We start from the raw sequence: 19,930 nt of genomic DNA, 5'->3' as shown, positions 1-19,930 counted from the left end.
ATTGCAATACTTGATTGGGCTAAGCTGCTCAATTACTATTGTGTCACCTCTTCAAGATAGATATGGACGTAATAGATAATTAGTAAATAATAATTAGTAACATCAAGGTTACCAGTTTAGGTGAAAGGTCTGTTCTACATCATCGGGATATCTGTTATGTCCTTTAGGCCTCTAACCACTAAATGTTTATTCAAATGATTAATTTACAAACAATAAGACAAACATAGCAACTTCAAGTTCACTATCCTCGGAACTGAGCAGATCTCTTGAGTGACCTTTTCATTGCCCTTCTGTTGCCAGGACAACAGCTTCGGTCCGAGCTTACTTCCGGTCAGCGGAACGGAAGTACAAAGGAGGCGTTTAAAATGTTTAAAAAAAAAAAATTAACTACAGGAATTTTAGTGGGATAATATTATCATTGGATTTGGTGATGCATTTGATCTAATGACGTCAACAACAAAAAAAATAGGGGACGACGCAATCGTCTGACACTGCACCTTCCCTCACGGTAGATGGCGGTAAACCACCGGCCTCGACCCGCCGCGGAACCAAAAGAAGAAGCGGACAGGCAGGCCGACGTCCTGCTCGGCGTTTAGTTAGCTGGTGCCGCTGCCTCGGCTATGATTGACAGAGTCAGCAGAGGTTTACACGGTCGGGCATGTCCGCTCACCAGCTCGGTTGGCTCCGCGACACAAACAGCCGCGGCATGGCGAGTCAAGAAGGAGCGCCGGGTCCTCGCCCCTCGCCCACGAGAACAAGAACACCATGTATCGGATTGTTGAGGGTGTTATTTATTGCTTTTATTCACACGGCGCGGGCCAATAAACAAGGTTTGTGAACTTCGCCGACCAACCGTCGCCGCGTTAGCACCCAGCGCTAACTTCCGTAGGCATATTTCTACGCGAGTTGAGCGTTGCGGGGGGGGGGGGGGGGGGGTTGAGGTTAACTTTGACACGGCTCACTTTTAAGTTAGCCCCGGTACCGTTTGCTAAGCTAACGTTAAAACCCCCGCTCCAACACAACAGCTAAACGTACCGTGCCGTCACTGAAATGGCATTAATTAATTGCAGCTGGTTGACAGTTGGGTTTGATTCGAGGCTGAGCTGATGATGCAAGGGCTAACCGCCTCCCGGTGGCCCGTGTTCCGTGTGGCCTAACGTCAGTGAGCGAACGTTAGCTTCGTTTGTAGCTTGTTGTCATGTTGTCATTCCCGTCCATATAAGGCTAAACGGCTAAACGCTTCCATAACAGAGACGGTGATAAGGAAGCAGCAGCTCGTTAGCGTCGTAGTCGGCACCAATGAATGCCTCCGGTTAGCTGCCGTGTGCTATTTATTTATTGTAATGAATCGGATTCCACAACTGGTTCCGTCTGCATAACGTTACTCACTAACATCCTCCTTCGAGAGACTCGATGGAGGAAACGTTCGAATCGGTCAGGTGACATTTGTCAACGTGGCTGAGTGGTGTGATTTCTCTTTTCTTTCCCCTCAAATAACCCGGGGATCGGTTGCACTTTGCCACCGGATCGGTTCCACCAGCCAGATGACCTCCGTGTTATGCTATTTATCCAGCGGATTGAAGTGTCCAGCTGGCAGAGCTGCTGATCATGTCAGGTCACAGGGACAAGTCCCCCCCACCCCAAGTCGGGAGGGAACAGCTGCGATCCGAGTCCCAAGATGAGCCGCTGTGGACCCTTTCCTACTGTGGGTTGTTTACATCGGCCCCTGTGCACCCGTGCATAGCAATGCGGGCCCTTTTCCGTTATGTTGGCAGGAAACTGTACTCGAGCGATAAAGGAAGTCATCGCTCAGCTTCCACTTTATTGCTCAGGTACACCATTACTTGGAACTTGTAATCTCTCTCAAAGCAGCAGCTACAACCGCAAGGACACAATAGCTGGGGGACAAAGACATAGAAGAGGGGTTTGTTATGTACTCTAGGCTGTGGGGTACGAAGAAGGAGCACGCGTTGAAATAAAGAACCAATAAAATGAAACTTCTAGATTCTGTGAGCTGTAAACTAAAGAATTAAAAACAGACTGGAGATAAATGGAATAGATGATTATGTGCAGCGATGTCTATTCATTCAGCATGTAGGATTCTGAGAGGCACCGATGATGATTAACAGAAACGGGGGGGACTTCAGAACTCTAAATGACAGCAGCAGTGGAGGTTGAGTTGTGGGGGGTCATTGACAGGGACCCGTTGGGGACTTCGTCAGAGTGACGTCCTGTTGCGAACTGTTCTTGTGTCCGTTTGTTTTGGCCTCGTTGTTCTACCAACCTCGACATGGCAAAGAGTATTTGTTTGAATTGATAAGGGGTTTCCCTCACATTTCATCCCACGCCACCAGATCTGATGTAATATGTTCACGGGTTAGTGTTTACGTCCCAGCCCTCACAGGCCACATGGTGTAAGATAACACGCAGGAAGAGCAAATGTTATCTTTATACGCTACAGTCCTTCCAAAGTCGTGCCGGGCTGAGCTCTGAAAAGCTCTTTACTTTCCAAAGAAAGGTGAACTTGAGATTCAGATGCCCACTTTCTCTAATGTTATCGCTCTGTGTGACGCCACTTGGAGGAAAACTCCGCTGGGGAGTCCAAAAAAAGAACCTAGCGATCCGATAACATGGATCTGCTGACAAATGTTGGATGTGAAACGCGTGTTTCAGCCGGCAGGACTGGATGAAACGCAACAGTTAAGTTGTCCAGCGTAATCCGTGCTGAGCCGCGTGTTGCTGTGTGGTTCTTCAGCAGAGGAGAAGCTTAACAGGTGCAGAGCCGAGTTTTAGGGCCCCAAGCTGGTAGATTCCTCCAAGAGGAGCAGATCGCATCACAGATGTGAGCAAATATAACTTTTAGGTCCCTGAGGACTTTTCTTTTTCCTGCTGAAACATCATTGTTGATCATTGACGATCCTTCAAAGGACTGTTTTAATGTTAGCGCCGTCACAAAAATAAGTTGAAATGCTCAGTTTTACGTTCTTAAAGTCATTTAGTTTTTTTTCTCTTCATAAAAGCACATTTGAAAAAGACTCATAACTGTCTTTAATGATGTGGTATACAATACTGTCTAGGCCTGTTCTCCTTTTCAAACACTGGGATGATGATGATGATGATGATGATTCAATCTTCATCTGTTTTTTTTTTTTTTTTTTACAGCATTCATCCAGTCAGACACAATTCTAGAAGTTTTACATTTTGGTGATGGGAGTCTTTTACAGGTAAGTGCCGTTATGTTTGCTTACTTTCTATGTTTACTCACTACAGATTATATTTGAAATGTAACCTGCTATTAGCTAATGAGACACCACTTCATCTATTGAATAATTGATCTCATCATCTTTTTTTTTTCTTTTTTTTCTGCAGGCAGAGTCTGACATTGATTTTAGTTTATATCATCAACAAAGGTAAGTTTGATGTCCCGCCCCCTTTAGCGGCCTTAACTCCAGACAGACGTGCCGTGTGTTCATGTGCTGGTGTGGGGGGAGGTCAGGGCAGCAGGCGCGGCCGCTCCTCACTCTTCACCTGTCCGGGACGCCTTTTGTCTGTTAAAGCGACTGCGTCTAGTGCTATAACGCGTGTTTCAGAGTGAGTGAGAAGCGAAGGCGGCCACCTCGTCATCGTCTTCTTGGTCTCCTTTAGGGTCAGATTGATTGGTCCGTTCTGGGCTTCTGGAGAAATGTGGAACGTGGCGACGTTGGTTTATGAGCTGGAGGAGCGACAAAGAGGCGACGTACACGTCTGGTCGAGAAGCCTCAGGGAAACTGAAACGCTCTGTGCAGTGACCCGAGGGGTCCGGACTCTTTGTAATGACTCAGGGATTTATTATCGACCGCGTCGACACGCGTGAAGCCAGTGCAGTGATTCCGGTTCTCTTGTTGTTTTTGTCGAGGCTGACGAACCTGCAGAGGAATGTAAACGCATCGGCCCCTGTGGGGAAAGTATAACCCCAAATAAAAGTGACTCTCAACTTGAAGCCTCAAATAAATCAAATAACTAACTAATGACTAATGACGCAACTCACTAGTTTGGTTGACGGCGTCTAATCAAAGATGATGGTTTGTTTCAGTAAGTGCTTTCAGTCTGCTCTCATTGCAGCACTTGATAAGCGTTTAAGGCGCAATAATTGTATATTTTCTACCATGTATTGTTGTATTAGTGTTTTATTTTGACCCTATTGTGTCTTATGGCTTTTGTTTGGGTCTCTGTTAAGCTCCCTGTTGTCGTATTACCTCGCTTTGTGAACTCTGTTCTTTATGAATGAGGTAATTATTTCCCGAGTTTATAAACAGATGCCTTTGATATTGTTGAGCTCTCCTTAAACCCTCATCTACTTCAAGGCGGCGTTTTTTGGTTCTACGCTCACCAAGGAGGCCTCAGAGAAAAATCATGGTGATTAAATAATAGATGTTTATACAGTGAGCTGCTGGGACAGTATGTTCTAATCCATAAAGGGTTATCTCCCACAGACACAGCGTGACCACTCCCTTTTAGTGGGGGAGGGTTTTCTGTCACTCAACTTCCTCTTTCTGCTTATTACGTGTGTGTGTGTGTGTGTGTGTGTGTGTGTGTGTGTGTGTGTGTGTGTGTGTGTGTGTGTGTGTGTGTGTGTGTGTGTGTAGTCTTTGGAAACCTCACTGTGTTGCATCTCTTCTCTTCTTCACACGTCGGTGTGAAGTCGCTAGTCGCCTCTGAAGGGACTCGGAAGCCTTGAGTCGCCATGTTTTAAAAAAATCTGAAAATCTTCTCGTGACACGTGATGTGTGCAGATCGGCCCGCTCCTCCAGTTACCCCCCCCCCACGACATTCAACACATGAGCACAGTTCACAGCCAGGATCCACCTGAATCCTTAAGGCCTCAAGAATTTAGTGGGTGGTTGTTACACTGATGGGAGACGTGAGGCTGTGGATGAGCGACCATCCGGGAGGGGCGGCGCGAGGGGGTCGGGCCCCGCACCTGGACCGCTGTTGATTGTGTAGGTCGCTCGTTGGCTCCTTCGTATCCCGTTGGTTTAATGCACAGTAATATGCATGTAGTGAGGTAGAAGTACCTGTACCAGTATCCCACTGTGTGCACTGTATGTGTATATTTCTTTCCATAATGAAACAATAAGCGCGTTTTGGGTTCCGCCCTCACGGCCGATGAAGATTTACATGGCGGCTCTCGTTACGGCGCTTGAACACAAAGAGGAGGGCTGCTCCTATTGTGCGAATAGACCTGCAGTCAAACAGGTCGGGTGAGTTATGACTGGGCTCGTCCGCCGGCCGGGTCCAACCCCGCGTTCCCGGCGCGCCGCGAGTGGAACGCCACCCGAGGAGGGACCAGCTCGCCTCGGCTTCATCACCCAGACACACGTTTAGCAAATGGATTTTCACGGAGACGCTTCACTTGGGGACGGCGCGGCGTTGAGGGGCGGGGCCTCGCGGCCGTCCTAACGCCCCGGCGCCAGGGAGCCGCTAGAAACGCTCACCAACATGGAGGCGTTTGTGCCTTTGCTGCTGCTGCTGCTGCTGCTGCTGACACTCGTTCCTGTCTCTCGCAGCGCGTCGCCCCACCGAGGGAACTGCCGCCCGATACGATTTGAACCGCCGATGTTGGACTTCCACGAACAGTGAGTGCATCACGTCTTCTTTCTCTTCTTTTTTTCATTTTTTTGGTCCGAGATATTCTGAGCTCAGCGCCCTCGGTCCGTCGGCTTGACGCATCCTCGAGGAATCTTTAAAGCTCAGCGGCGACTTCGCCCACGGCGGGTTTATTAGACCACATTCCTCCGAGTGTGGGCGCGGTACACGAGCTCCACTCGGGCGTGCGGGGCGGAGCCGGGTGGCCTGATTGTTATTTGGTGTGTATTGCGGCGTTGGTTTGTGTGTCAGAGCCTCCGCGGTAGCTGCAGGTGTTCTTAAATGTGAGGCCTCACCTCACGCTCTGCGTTCAGTTCAGAGTTAAGTTCCTAGAGCTCAGAAATGATCATGTGATTTATTCGACAGTGGCTTTCATTCTTAAACCAAAGGTACTTTGTCACCGCGTTGCTTTGCATTTATGAGCGCCATAAAAAAAGAGCAGATTTTCATACCGCATTGAAATGAGCCACTCGCTGCCTGGAGGCCGTCATAGATTATGAGTAATCACCTTGTTGAGGGGTGTAAACCTGTGACCTGTGACAAATGTTTGACTTCATCATTTCCTTTTATGTGCCGTTCATCCAGCCGTTTACATCTTTATCTTTTTCTCATGTCATTGACTTTTCTATTTTCTCTGATGTCATTGTTTCCTGTAATTGTAAAGACAAACTGATAAAGAAATCTTTAAATGACAAAAATACACCTAATATTGTAAGTAAATCAAATAAAGTAAATGACACAACAGGCCAAGCATTTTCTTTTTACACAAGAAATGTAGAAGGTTCCTCTGGGTGTCCAAACTAATGGATCAACATGAAAATAAACGTTAAATGTTTAGTGTTGTTTTCTTGCTCTCACAGAAGCTTCTCCTCCTCCACAGGCCCGTTGGGATGCCCAAAATGGAGAAAGTTTATTTACATAATCCTAGCTCAGAAGAAATTAGTTTGATATCAATATCAGCAACAACAGCACATTTTCACGCATCCTTTTTCCAGAATAGGGTGAGTACTCCTCCCTGTCGGTGTCGTTTGTGATGATGTTGCGTCTGACGGCACATGGCCGTGTGGCGTCTCCAAAGTGACTAGATGACGAATAAATGTGACGATGAATCCGTCCCGTTTCGCTTTACTGCCGCCATTAATCCAGCCTCTCGCAGCATCGTAGCGCCCATAATCAGCTGTTTACTCTTAATAAACATGTTATTTATTTCCTCCTATTCAGCTATTTGTTATTTTTGCGTCTGTTCCGTTTTCCTCCGGACTCAAAAGTCAGAGCAAACCTTCCCGAAGGTCTCTGCTGGCTGCGGTCACATGATCCGACAAGTGACCATGTGACTGTATGGTGACCAGCCGTGAGGCCGTGTACAAATGAAGTTTACTCTGCCTCGTGTGCAAACTAAAGGATTCAGATTTAGAATCTGGGAGCTTAAATAGACAACACGAGTCAAAGAAAAATATCTTATCGAGTTAAAGTCATTTTAGTTTCAGTTAATGATCTGAAATTGCACTTGTTTCTTTAAGTTTGTATTTCTATGGTTGAAATGCACTTATTGTAAGTCTGTTTGGATAAAAGCTTCAGCTAAATGACATGTGATGTAAACCAAAGAGCTTGTTTGTAGTAAAGAAGTTTATTCATCATCTCGATCTACAACTAAACATCTAATAGGTATTCCGGGGGTAAATGTTCTCTCTTCCATCCTTGTTTCGTCTCATCGTTGTTTTCTGCAGAGGAACTCGATCGAGTGCTTTCTAACACGGCTCACAGTATGTGGAGCTTCCTGCTTGTTTCCCGTCCAAATAAAACAAACTCCATGAATCAATGACTCGAGTACAGGTCGCACAATGTTTCCCGTCCCGTTTCTGATGAACGTTTTTTCCTGAATTCTCTCTGAAACGTTCTGCTGCTCAGCGTTTCTGTCTTTATGCGTCGACACGTCTTAGTTCCCTAAATGTGTCACATGACTGTTAGTCATGAAAAGGGCACTTTAGTCTAAAACGATTTAAAACATTTGACATGTATTTATATATATATATATATATATTGTGTTCTCTCTCGACAGATAATTCCACCAGGAGGAAACACGTCTTTCGATGTCGTGTTTCTCGCCCGCGTCGTGGGGAATGTAGAAAACACTTTATTTATTAACACGTCGCAACACGGAGTGTTTACATACCAGGTACGGACCCGAGTACTTCCTGTCTGCATCGTTTGATAGTCGGAGGCGCCGCTCATTCCGTCCCTTGCACCTCTGTAGGTTTTTGGGGTCGGCGTCCCGAACCCCTACAGACTGAGGCCCTTCATCGGGGCCCGAGTCCCAGTGAACAGCAGCTTCTCCCCCCTGATAAACATCCACAACCCCTTCAGTGAGCCGCTGCAGGTAAGTCAGCATTATCACTCCATCCATGTCTGTGTCTTTGTGTTAACGTGGAGCAGCTGATGGATGTGGCGTGTTCTTGTCCTTTGTCTCACTGCAGGTCGTTGAGATGTACTCCAGTGGTGGAGATCTTCATCTCGAGCTTCCAACAGGCCAACAAGGAGGCACCGGGAAGCTCTGGGTTGGTTTCACGTCTCATTTTCATTTAAAGGCGAAAGATAAACGCGCACGAGACCTTCTGCCAGCTTCCGACTTCTAAGAACATGCTGTTAACACGAGCGTGCACGTGGTCGACCTCGCCCCCTCCAGGAGATTCCTCCGTTCGAGACGAAGGGCGTGATGAGGGCCAGCTTCTCGTCCAGAGACGTCGACAACCACACGGCCTTCATCCGGATCAAAACCAACGCTCCCAACGAGGACCAGTTCATCATCCTCCCGGTGGAGGTGGAGGTCACGTCGGGTGAGATCTCTGCCCGCGTTGCGTACCGCTCAGACACCCCCCCCCCCCCCCCCCCCCCCAACCCCCCCACCTGTTGGCTGAACCTTCTGCTCCTCCTGCGCTGCAGCTCCTGGGATCTACTCGTCCACAGAGATGCTGGACTTCGGTACCCTGCGCTCTCAAGGTGGGACTCTCACCCGGAGGTTGGTTCCTCTCTCTCGGCCTCTCGGCTCACTCTTCTTCTTCTTCTTCTGCTTCTTCTTTGTTTCACAGATCGTCCCAAACTGCTGAATCTGCACCTTTCAAACTCAGGAACAAAAGACGTTCCTATAACAGTAGGTCTCCTGTGCAGCATTTCTTTATTATCATCCACAAGCGGGTGTCTCTGTGGTATTTCATCTCGTGCTTCTCCGTTTCTCAGAGTGTACGGACGACTCCGTCAAATGAAGCCGTCACTTTAGATTTCAAAGCCGTCACGCTGAAAGCTGGAGAAAGCCGATACACCAAAGTAGCAAGTATTAGTTTTGATGGTGAGTCGTTTTTTTTTTTTGTCATAACTTTACACGTTGACGTTACCTTTTATCCAAATTAATTCTTTTAAATATATATATTTTTGGGGAGGGGCTGTTGAATTGAACAAGTGTTTCTATTATTTTTTCCACTTTGTGCGATTGAAGGTTGGATTCACAAGAAACAGGTCTTCAGTGCACTTCTGTGTTTATTCCCTTCAAACCAGCCTCATTGGCTTCACCTTCAGTTCAACTTCCTTTTTTACCAATGATTCCATTTTAACTTTAGCTTCAGTTTCATTGTTCTAGTAGGAGAATCCTGACTTTTTATAACACACACTGACTGTGCTCTACATCATGTTCTCACTCTTGCAGTCTTTTTCTTCACACCGTTGCACAACTTCCTCTTGTGAGTCCACGTGTCCTTTCTGCCTTTCACCTATCTTCACGCTCATCTGTTTTTTTTTGTGGGGGTGGGTTTTTTCTTGTTTGCAGCCTCAAAGGCGAGAAGACCACACCAGTTCTCTGGCAAGATAACGGTGAAAGCGAAGGAAAAGAGTTACTCCAAGCTGGAGATCCCTTACCAGGCAGACGTCTTAGACGGGTGGGTCGTGTTCTTGTGGCTTCCTGTGTGCCTCCTTCCTCCAAACGCCCCCCCCCTCCCCTAAACGCCTACCTGTCCCCCCCCCCCCCGGCAGCTACCTGGGCTTCGACCAAACGACCACTCTGTTCCACATCAGGGACAGCCCCGTGGACCCCGTGGACAGACCCATCTTCCTCACCAACGCCTTCAGCTTCGCCATCCGGATACACAACGTGTCTCTGCCCGAAGAGGCCAAAACCATGTTTAATGTGAGCCGGGCCTCCTGCAGCCAAACCCCCGGGTCATGACCCGAGGTCACAGGTGTGACGCCACGTCTTCTCTTTCTGCCCGTAGGTGCAGAACCTCAGCGCCCCCCTCCTCATTCCGCCGCACGAGTCGCGCTACATCTTCTCCCTCCTCTTCAGGCCGGTCCGGCCCTCCATCCACATAGACAGCAACATCCTGCTCATCACCAACGCCTCCAAGTTCCACCTGCCGGTCCGAGCCTACACCGGCTTCCTGGAGGTCAGCAGTACTCCTCGTTGGGGGGTGGAATTCACCTCATTCACTGCACCACACTGTAAATGTACTCTGTTACAGAAAGAAGCAGTAATACTACTCTAGAAATACCACAGAATAAAATGACTCTGTTAAAGTAAGAATATTAATGCTAAACAGTAGGAATGCTGTGTTTATAGTTGGAGTACTAACACCACTGAGTATAAATGTGTTTTCTCCTGTGGTGTTCAGCCTCTGGTCCTGCCTCCCAGTCTGAAGGAGAACCTCCTGGACTTTGGCATTCGCAGTGCGACTGAAACCAGCAGCATCACCTTTGTGGTAGTCAACAGTAATCCCATCGAGGTGAGGTCATACAGCAGCCTGCAGGTAGTTGGTAGTACAACAAGAGGCCTGCAGGTAGTTGGTAGTACAACTAGCAGCCTTTGTGTGTAAACTGTTTTTTTTTAAAAATGTGTTAGTCTTTTTTCTGTCCTGTCCACTCCCCTCCGTCTCACGCTGCGGTGTCCTCCAGCTGGAGATCAAGTCCTGGCTGGTGACGGGGGACAGTCTGTCGGTGGAGCTGCTGAGGACGGAGAAGGGAAACTCCACCGTGGCTCTGAGTCGCCTGCGAGAGCTGCAGAACACCTCGGCCTCCCATCAGAAGACGGTAAGACCCCCGCCTGCTGGTCGCCATGACGACGTGTCCCTTTGAATGTCTCATCACTTCCCTAAAAAGAAGTCTTCAATTTGGAAGAAGGAAGTCATCCAAATACTTTTAAAAATTATTTTGTATCAGCTTTCATGATTATAACTCAACGCAATGTTTCTTTTTTAAAGGCTAAACGACAACAATCACATGGTCACATGATCACATAGTCAGAAACTAAGCCACCACTGGAATCTAACAGTATAATACTCGTAATATTTGTGCAACCTGATCTTAATCACACTCGCTTCCTGTTTCTCATACTTTGCCTCTTTCCTCTTACTGACACGGTGTCATTCTCAAAGACACCAACTGAGAAGCTCGTACTTCTACAGGCTTTTTTAAAATATGAAAACAGGTTTTTACTTCTTTACGTTTAGGAAGCAACAAGATTATTTTAACAAAACAATTCCCACGACGCCTAAAGTGAAATCAGTGAGATCGGCATTATTATATTTGAATTGTAGAGTTGGATTTTATTGCCACAGACTGTGAGACGCAGACATAGTAAGCCATTAGTTTTAATGATCTATAATAAGTGAAGCAAAGTACAGCTGGAGAAGTCATTTTCTCAGACTTCTATTGGAGCAGAGTCGCCCCCTTGTGGTCACTATTGATACCTGGTTATTTCACTTTCAGTATTCAGCTTTGACTTAAAGTAAGTGAGATCCAGATGTCTGAATCATAATACTACACACCGATTCTCCACCTTTATTTTAGGTCGACCTGAACCACTACACGGCTCTGATTGCTTCTTGATTTTAAAAGTCATCAGACAACTTAAAAAAAAAAAAATAGGAAACAAGTTGACTCATTTCTTCCAGCTTCCCCTTGTTGAGAATCAGCAGCCGGAGCCCCCATTAAAACGCATCACTAACCCTCCGCTTCCGTCCCCACAAAGGTCATATTAGCATCGGGCTACTACGCGGCCTTCAGAGTGACCCTGGTGGCCAAATCGCTGGAGGGCGCGTACGACGGAGCCGTGCACATCACCACGGATTACGAGGTCGGTGGCGTCCCGTCGGCTGTTTGTGCCTTTTTGAGAGGCCGAGCGGTCCTTTCCTGACTTCTCTCCTCCCCTCAGATATTAACCGTCCCGGTGAGAGCGCTCATCGCCGTGGGAACGTTGCACAGCTCTCCCAAGCACATCGTCCTGCCGGCTTCGTTTCCCGTAAGTCACCGCGTTTGTCCGCTCGTTCCCCCCGTGGAGAACGGGGCGTCATTAAGGGGGCGGCTTTCCTTCTCTCCTCAGGGCAAAGTGGTCCACCAGAGCTTCAGCATCCAGAGCTCCTTCACGCAGAGGGTTCGCCTGCAGCAGATCCGCTCGCTGACCGAAGACATCCGATTCTACTACAAGCGGCTGCGCAACAACAAAGACGAGCTGGAGCCGCGGCGCAAATCCAAGGTGGCGCCTCGCCCCCGCCGAGCCTTTTAGTGGCCTTTTCACCAACGGAAGACTTATTGTTGTTTTTTTTTTTTTTTCTTTCCTCCATCTTTTCTTTTTCAGGTGGCAAATATTTATTTTGACGCCAGCTTGCAGTGTGGTGATCACTGTTATGTGGGGCTGCCTTTTGTGCTTAAATGTAAGTTGTTTGAGTGCGTGTCACATTCAAATCTACGGCCGCGTATTGGGGGCCATTGAAGGTGTAAGACTTGAGCATTAAGACTCACGGGATGGGGGTTATGATTTATTAAGGGAAACTGTTTCACTTTTTAAATTTACACGACAAAAGATTATGAACTTCATCATATAACGTGCAAAATATGTCGTCATATTGATTTGTATTTGTTGGGAAATTTACTTCCACAACCTTTCCAGTCTCTTGGAGGTCGTCTTTAATCATCCCAGAATTCTTTAAAAAAAAAAAGAGACCTACAATGGCCCCAATGCACCATCTTATGAATCTCCGAAAGCAAGAGTCAACATAAAAAAAATCCCCCCAAACCTGTGTTTCCCTCCCAGCTGAGTCAAAGCCTCATGGGCTGGCGCTGCAGGAGGACATCTGGGACGCCGACGTGGATCTCCACGAGAAGCTCCTCAGGCGGTGGAAGGAGCTCAAGGAGCGCTCGGGCCACAGGTAATGCACAGCGGGAGATGCGGCTCCGCCATCTTTGACCACCTGGTACCCATTTAACTGTCACTGCGTGTTTGTTCATTTCTCACTGAAGCATTGAAGCCGTCTTCGAGGTCAACACGGACCTCCAGAAGAATATTCAGGCTAAAATAACTGCCCACCTGACCTGGCCCTCGCTGGTCAACTCCTCCCAGAGGATCCTGTTTCCTCTGACCAACACCAACGGCTCCTCCGTGAGTAGAACGCCGCCGCCGCCGCCGGCAGGAAGGGCCTCATGGATCGGGCTCTGAGGATGTCTTGTGTCCTCAGGAGGAGCAGGTGATCCTGCAGAACCCCGCCGACGTGCTGGTCTACGTTCAAGTCCTCCCCCTGGCGCTGCTGCCCAACCCCTCCGTGTTCTCTGGGAAGCTGGCTGACAGGTGGGAGAATCTCCTCGAGGTTGATTCTTGTCCATTAGTGAAGAGGAAGGAGACCATCTCACACATTTACACCTCGTCCTCTTCTCTGATTCCTTGATTTCCAGGCTGCCGTTGGGAAATCTGTCGAACATAAACATCGACGCGAGCACCTTGGAGTTCCAGGTCCACAGGAACCAGGTGAGTGACGGCTGGTCTCCATAGCAACCGACGCGTGGACTCCGCTCACGTCTAAACGTGTGTGTTTTTTTTTTTTTCTCGGCAGACGGCGGGAACGAAGAGCAGCGCGGGCTTCGTAGACGGGTCGACCCGACCGTTTGTTTACAACCTGGTTCTGCTGCCCGGAGAGGTGAAGGCCTTCAGAGTGAGGTTCACGCCCACCAGCAACCACAGCGTCTCCTCGCTCCTCATCGTCAGGTAGGTCTTACCTCCATAACTCGTCTAGTAGAGAGAGAGACATTTATTTCAATGCTTGATAAGATAATTAATAATACATTTTATTTATAACTCGTCATCAACCGAGTACGACAGATGGCAAAATTAGAGAATCTCTTACTTGCAAATTAAAATTTCAGAAGCCTGTAAAACAAGATAATTGTGTGTAATGAGATGGTGAAGTTTCATATTGATTTCTACTCTTTAATTGTTGATCTTCTGATGTCTTCAACATGTTCGTCATGTGACTAAACTTCTCTTTGAAATGAGTTTGTTCTCTGAATAACTTCAAAGCTTCATTCCTCTTTGGAGTTGTTCATCCAACATTTAATTGTCTTTAATTCTTTTTCAATAAAAAGAATTGACTCTAATGTCAAAAAATGAAAAGCTTGGCTTTTTCCCATCTTTTAGGTTTAGCAAATGTATGAAAAGGCTCATTGTAGATAAGTCATCGGTGTAGAGATCTCTCGCTTAAAGCTCCGTGTGCTCGACTGTGAACCCGCTCAGGAACAACCTGACCGTGATCGACGCCATCGTGCTTCACGGCCGCGGAACCACGGAGAGCCTGCGGGTCGCCGGCAAGCCGCCGGGACACGGCAGCTCGCTGAGGTTCAAGATGACGGAGGCGCTGCTGAAGGACTGCACCGACAGTGAGTGACCACACGGCGCCGCTCAGGAGAGAAATCATTCAAATGTGTTTTAGAGGCGTCAATTCCACACAAAAAAACTCACAAAAACAGAAAATGCAGCAATGTTTGTTTTCTAATTATTGACGTATCAGGGATTAGGAAAAATATGATGTATAAATAATTTCATTTTCTCATGTTTATGTAATGAAAACCGACTTAAAATAATTAAATATTTGTTTTATCATGATCGTAATTTATTTGTCATCGTCTGAATTTTCCTGCAGAGATAAAAGTGAAGGAGCCGAACTTCACCCTGAGGAGGACGTTCAGGGTGGAGAACACGGGCCTGCTGCCCATCACCATCCGATCGGCGGAGATCAACGGACAAGTCTGCGAGGGCTTCGGGTTCAAAGTCCTCAACTGCCAGGAGTTTTCACTGAAGCCGAACGCCTCTAAAGACCTCATCATTCTGTGAGTGGCGCCTGCCATCTGCTCCACGAAGCCTCATCACTCGCACCACGTTGTTGTTGTTTTGTGTGTTTACACTTTGCGTCGCTGCTTCCGTGCAGGTTCACACCCGACTTCACGTCGTCCCGAGTCATCCGGGAGCTCAAGCTGGTGACGTGCGGCGGCTCCGAGTTCGTGTTCGTGCTGAACGCCTCGCTGCCGTACCACATGCTGGCTTCCTGTGCAGAGACGCTGCCGCGGCCCAGCTGGGAGCTGGAGCTCTACGCCATCGTGTCTCTCATCATGAGGTGGAGCGCTCCCTCCTCCCTACCCCCCCCCCTCTCTGTTCCGTCACGTGTTCCGTTCGGCCTTTTCAAACCCCGACTAACGCCCCCGCATTGGTCTCCTCAGCGCCATGTTCCTGCTGGTCATCGCCACGGCCTGGCTGGAGGCTCAGAGCATCTGGGAGCCTTTCAAGAGACGCGTGTCGGTGGAATCCAACTCGCCCCCCGAGGCCATGAGGCCCTTCAACCTCAGGGAGATAGTGCAGAGTCACAGTGACTCAAAGTGAGTGCAGCTCGTTTCTGTTACTGCAGGGTACAATGTGTAGGTAGTTGGTGTTATTGTGACTACAGTGTTTCCCCCTGGTTTATAACTTCAAAGGATCATTTATTGTCATTATTCGTAATATAAACTGCTGACAGCGTGTCTGATAATACGGCAGCAAAGGGACCCGACACAAAGAACATGTGACCACAGCTTGCAAAGTGACCCTTTCGCCTCTCTCAGGTTAAACGACTACGGCGACGCCCCTCAGAACTCCAGAGGCGGGTTCAGCAACGGAGCGGCTCGGATCGGGGGCCGCCAGGGGAACGGCCGCGCCTTCCCCGACCCGGACAGCCAGGAGAAGAGGTCCCGGATCCCCTTCAGCCGCCCCGCTGTACAAACCGCTTCCTCCTCGCTGACCAAAGGGGGCGCCGCCTCGGGCCAGGAGGGCTCGCCCGCCGCCGCCTGCCAGCTGACCAACCGAAGGGCCCGGAGTACCAAACCGCCGGAGCCGCAGAGTCAAAGTTTAGCCGGCGCGTCGCCGCCTCCCAGAGGCCTCAGCCCCGAGGAGGCCGAGTACGCCAGCCTGGTCGGCGCCATGGACAACGACCTGGACCGGCCCGAGGCGCCGAGCGGCGAGCCTCTGCAGGAACAGAGCGCCCAGTCGATACAAAACAAAGGTACCGCGTCAACGCGTGACACCACAGGAGGGGTTGAGGTGCGGGTCTTGGGTTTCATCATTTCTTTACTTCACTTCCAGCGTTGGAATCCAAAGGGAAGCTTCGGGGGAAAACAAAAGCCCAGAAGAAGAAGGAGGAGAAGGAGAAGAAGCCGACGGTGAAGACTCAGGGAGACGAGCTGAAGGACAACATGGCCGACAACGACGACAGCTCCTCCACCACCACAGAGACGTCCAATCCGGACGTGGAGACGAACCTCAGAGAGGTACGCGTGAAGATAGATGAGTCATAATCGGAGGGTTGACCAAATATTGATCAATATTGATCAAATGACCAAATATTGATCAAGCTGCTGTAATAGATGTTCACTTCTTCCAGGAACCAGTAAAAAAGAAAGGAAGGACAGTAACGGTAAAAGAAAAAGAAGAAACTCCAAATTTCTTAATCAAGCCCAAAATCAAGAAACCAGGTCCCCCAAAGAAAGAGAACCCAGCAGAGAAATCCAGGTGTGTGTGTGTGTGTGTGTGTGTGTGTGTGTGTGTGTGTGTGTGTGTGTGTGTGATCACGTGCTCTTCTGTTTGTGGCCTCTTCCCATTTTCACCATTTTCTTTGTTCCCAGCTCTCTGGAGCTTCCTTATGTAACGCCGCTGGAGAACAAACAACGCAAGAGCTTCACATCCAAAGCTCTTCACCCTCTGAGCAGCATCCCCAAGAGCCGCCCGCTGCCGAAAACCAGATGTGAGGTCACGCCGTTTGGAATCAAAGTTTATTTTATATCACATGGAGCTGAAACCTGTAATTCTCCTTGAGTCCACTAGGGACATCGCTGCAGTGATATGGAGCTAAAACGTTTGACTAAGGACACGTTTTGAAAGCAATGAGGTCGTTGCTGATGGGTTTTTTTCCCGCTAGTTGAGGGGAAGCTGGAGGAAGGCCGCCCCTCCCTGTTGGCCAAGCTGTTGTCCAGCGGCCCGATGCCCGAGCTCGGCCACAGCAGCGGCTCCGACGGCGAGAAGGACTTCGCCGCTCCCGAGTGGGACGTCCCGCTTTCCAAAAACTGCGTCCGTGAGTGAAGCTCCGCTCCCCCCCCCCCCCCCCCCCCCCCCCCCCCCGAGGTGTCTGTTGGTCGGTCGCGCTTCAGGGCCCCGCTTACCTCTTCATCTGTTCCTTCCTCCTGTTCCTCACCTGCAGAAGCAGACAGTCTGCAGCAGATCTCGCTCCAGACCATCAACGCAGACCCCTTCCTGAAGAGGTCCGCCACAGCGGGGGCCTGCACCCCTCCCCCGACCTCCCCCGTCCTCCTGCCCCGGGGCTCCTACAGCAGCGTGCTCAACAGCAGCAGGTACCCGCCGTCAAAATGAGGGGGCGGGTCCAGAGGCTAAAGATGGAAAGTCACAAACACATATTTACGAGTTCAGATCAGCTGCTTTACTGGGTCAAGTTTAATTATCAAGCTTAACAATTCAGATTGTGATTCTATCGACCTTCAACTTGTTGTTTCTCACTCGAGGGTAAAGTCTCAAGAGGAAGAGAAACGTTGGAAACCGATGTAACATTTTTCACACCAAATCTAAAGAATTTCTGTCCCATGTTTCCTCTCAGTGACGTGAACCAAAAGAAAGCTCCAGGAAATAAACTGTCCCCAGTGGCTCCCCTCCTGGGAAAAAACGGGAACCCCACCTTCGCTGCTGTAGCTGCTGGATATGACAAAAGCCCAGGTGTGTGTACGTGTGTGTGTGTGTGTGTGTGTGTGTGTGTGTGTGTGTGTGTGTGTGTGTGTGTGTGTGTGTGTGTGTGTGTGTGTGTGTGTGTGTGTGTGTGTGTGTGTGTGTGTGTGTGTGTGTGTGTGTGTGTGTGTGTGTGTGTGTGTGTGTGTGTGTGCACACTGTGGTTCTGGAGGGACACTCATTTTTTCTGTCCCGCTCAGGTGGATCCGGTCCGGGTAAAACCGACAAGGCTCTGAGCCACATGACGTCGGTGGAGAGCGACGGCTCCGACAGGTACCGGGAGGAAGTGACGTGCAATCCAGATGTTGGTGTCCAAGTTGTGGTGTTCTAACGTGTGCGTTTGTGCTCCTCAGCTCTGGGCTGTGGAGCCCCACCGACTCGGCCAGTAGCCCCAACTTCCATTCGGTCAACTCCTTCTCTGCTTTTGGACCCAACAGTTCTTTCAACCTGACCAAAGGTAAGCCCCGTGCGTCTGTCCACCAATGAAGAAGAAGAAGGGAGTGGCTGCCTGCCTGCTAACTTGTGTTTGTGTGTGTTTAGTTTTCAGCGGGATGAACGTCCCAAAGTCCTCGGAGCCTCAGCAGAACTGGGCCGACTTCAGCTCCGCCTCCTCCATCTGGGACATGCCGAGCAGCGACTCCCTGCACTCCTGGCCCGGCAGCTCCAACTCCCCGACCACCCCGACCGCGGTAAGGGCCTCCTGGTGATATTTTAGGAGGGGGAGGGGGGTGACCAAAAGGTCAGTCTGACGCAACGTTCCTCTCGTCTCTCTTCAGTCTCTGCTGGGCGCCGGCCGTAACCCCTGGTCCGCCACGACGCCCTTCAGCAGCTCCATCTGGTCGACCAGCGCCGATTCGGCGCTGCACCCGTTTCCCCCGGCGACCGCCTCGACAACGCTCAGCAACCTGGTCTGCGTCCCCGTCCCGTCGTCGCCGCCAGCGGCCGCGCCCGAGCTGAGTCGGACCTACAACCCCTGGAACATGTGGCGGCCGACCCTGAGCCGGCGCAGCTCGGAGCCGTGGCCCAGCTCCCCGGACAACGGCAGTTAGACCGCAGCGCGCCGCTCCGTGCGCCAAATACAAAAAGTATATATTTTATAACCGGAGGGTTCCAACAGAAAGCGATGTTTCATGTTAAGTGTGGAAAGGGGTTCCGGTAGCAGAGGGCTGCAGGTTACCGACCCGTTTAGTTCTCTGCAGCTTTTTATTCACGGGGGCAGAAGTGCAAACTTTTTATTTGGATTTGTTTTAAAAAGGAAAAGGCTGTTAGCATGGTATGCTAACGCCAGCGCGGACATTTAGCTCTTACGGTGAGGCCGCTGATGCACTCCGATTGGTTCATGGCCCAGAGTCCAGTTAATGTTGGAACAGACGTCTGATTTTAAGCCATGTGTCTTGTTTGTCATTTCGGTTTCTTATTGGGTTTTTTAAGTTGGTTTGAAAAAGTCAAATAATTTTGACTCCTTGCACTTTTATTTGGCCTCTGAAAAGTGTGAACGGAGTCATTAACGATAATTTCCTGTTTTAAAAAAAGAACTAAGCGTTCTGTGAGTTTGTACTCAAAAGCGCCGCTATTTGTCCGCAAATTTAAATAAAGGTTTTCAGCAGAATATTGTTTCATTTTTTTATTCTTGACCACATGATTTAACACTCAGGATATTGTATGTGTGTGTGTATTGGACAAAGAATGCCTGGTTACGTCCTTGATTCAAGGAAATAAGTCGTATTCTATGTCATTTAAAAATAAAAATACAGTGCAGCATGCTGAGAAGAGTAAAAACATTATTAACTTTTACAAAGATGCAATTTTAGGAATCCTAAGCAGAAACAAAAAGTGAACTCTGAAAAACACCTTTTATTTTGATGATAAAACCAACGTGGTTCAGGGTTCCAGGCGCGTGGGACGTGTCTCCTCGCTGAGGGCCCGTCGTGCAGCACCAGGTGCTCCAGGCCGGGGGAACCACGCAGGCCGACTCGCGTCCATCGCGAAGCTGAACTCGGGGCATTAGGTGCGACCTGCGCTGGAGGCCGTTCGTTTGACGCCGCGGCATCTCTCGTGAGGGCGGGTCCTTAAAGCGCCTGAAGACGACGCGCAGCCTCAGACGGAAGTTCAAGGAGCCGCCGGCGGCGCCCTCTGATTGGTTTAAACCGCTCGAGCCGTCGGATCGATCCACGGTTCAATAACGCGTCTTCAAATTAGGTGACGCTATGTTTGAATAAAGTACTACATTTTATAATAGAA

The 19,930-nt window shown here is 49.2% G+C and overlaps 1 protein-coding gene across 2 annotated transcripts; it reads left to right on the top strand.

Annotated features, from left to right (window-relative positions):
• The first annotated feature begins 537 nt into the window (after positions 1 to 537).
• On the top strand, positions 538 to 19,321 carry tmem131 (transmembrane protein 131). Of its 2 annotated transcripts, none has more exons than XM_037469860.2 (41): positions 538 to 830; positions 3,163 to 3,224; positions 3,370 to 3,410; positions 5,547 to 5,615; positions 6,506 to 6,626; positions 7,685 to 7,801; positions 7,880 to 8,002; positions 8,100 to 8,180; positions 8,309 to 8,459; positions 8,566 to 8,622; positions 8,712 to 8,773; positions 8,860 to 8,968; positions 9,443 to 9,551; positions 9,688 to 9,799; positions 9,885 to 10,055; positions 10,281 to 10,391; positions 10,561 to 10,695; positions 11,636 to 11,740; positions 11,819 to 11,905; positions 11,987 to 12,139; positions 12,242 to 12,317; positions 12,698 to 12,812; positions 12,904 to 13,042; positions 13,119 to 13,228; positions 13,333 to 13,405; positions 13,491 to 13,642; positions 14,168 to 14,310; positions 14,574 to 14,760; positions 14,859 to 15,044; positions 15,148 to 15,303; positions 15,526 to 15,962; positions 16,043 to 16,227; positions 16,341 to 16,468; positions 16,582 to 16,700; positions 16,875 to 17,027; positions 17,154 to 17,304; positions 17,565 to 17,680; positions 17,890 to 17,962; positions 18,043 to 18,146; positions 18,230 to 18,378; positions 18,466 to 19,321. In XM_037469860.2, exons 1-41 carry the CDS (start codon positions 659 to 661, stop codon positions 18,736 to 18,738), a joined length of 5,373 nt encoding a protein of 1,790 aa, XP_037325757.2. In that variant the 5' UTR covers positions 538 to 658; the 3' UTR covers positions 18,739 to 19,321. The 2 variants fall into 2 exon arrangements, with proteins under 2 accessions (XP_037325757.2, XP_037325756.2); XM_037469859.2 differs by having other exon boundaries at positions 9,646 to 9,799.
• The last annotated feature ends 609 nt before the right edge of the window (positions 19,322 to 19,930 follow it).

Source organism: Pungitius pungitius, chromosome 7 (assembly GCF_949316345.1).
Source record: "Pungitius pungitius chromosome 7, fPunPun2.1, whole genome shotgun sequence".
Classification (NCBI taxonomy): domain Eukaryota; kingdom Metazoa; phylum Chordata; class Actinopteri; order Perciformes; family Gasterosteidae; genus Pungitius; species Pungitius pungitius.
The sequence above is the reverse complement of the archived record's forward strand: the minus strand, read 5'-3'. Positions and strand labels throughout refer to the sequence as shown.

Bases quoted from the DNA above. Each gene is read 5' to 3' on its own strand.
- tmem131 (XM_037469859.2), top strand. From the start codon at position 659: ATGTCCGCTCACCAGCTCGGTTGGCTCCGCGACACAAACAGCCGCGGC. The intron at 8,774-8,859 runs GTAGGTCTCCTG...TCCGTTTCTCAG, and splicing joins CAAAAGACGTTCCTATAACA to AGTGTACGGACGACTCCGTC. The intron at 17,963-18,042 runs GTACCGGGAGGA...TGTGCTCCTCAG, and splicing joins GAGAGCGACGGCTCCGACAG to CTCTGGGCTGTGGAGCCCCA.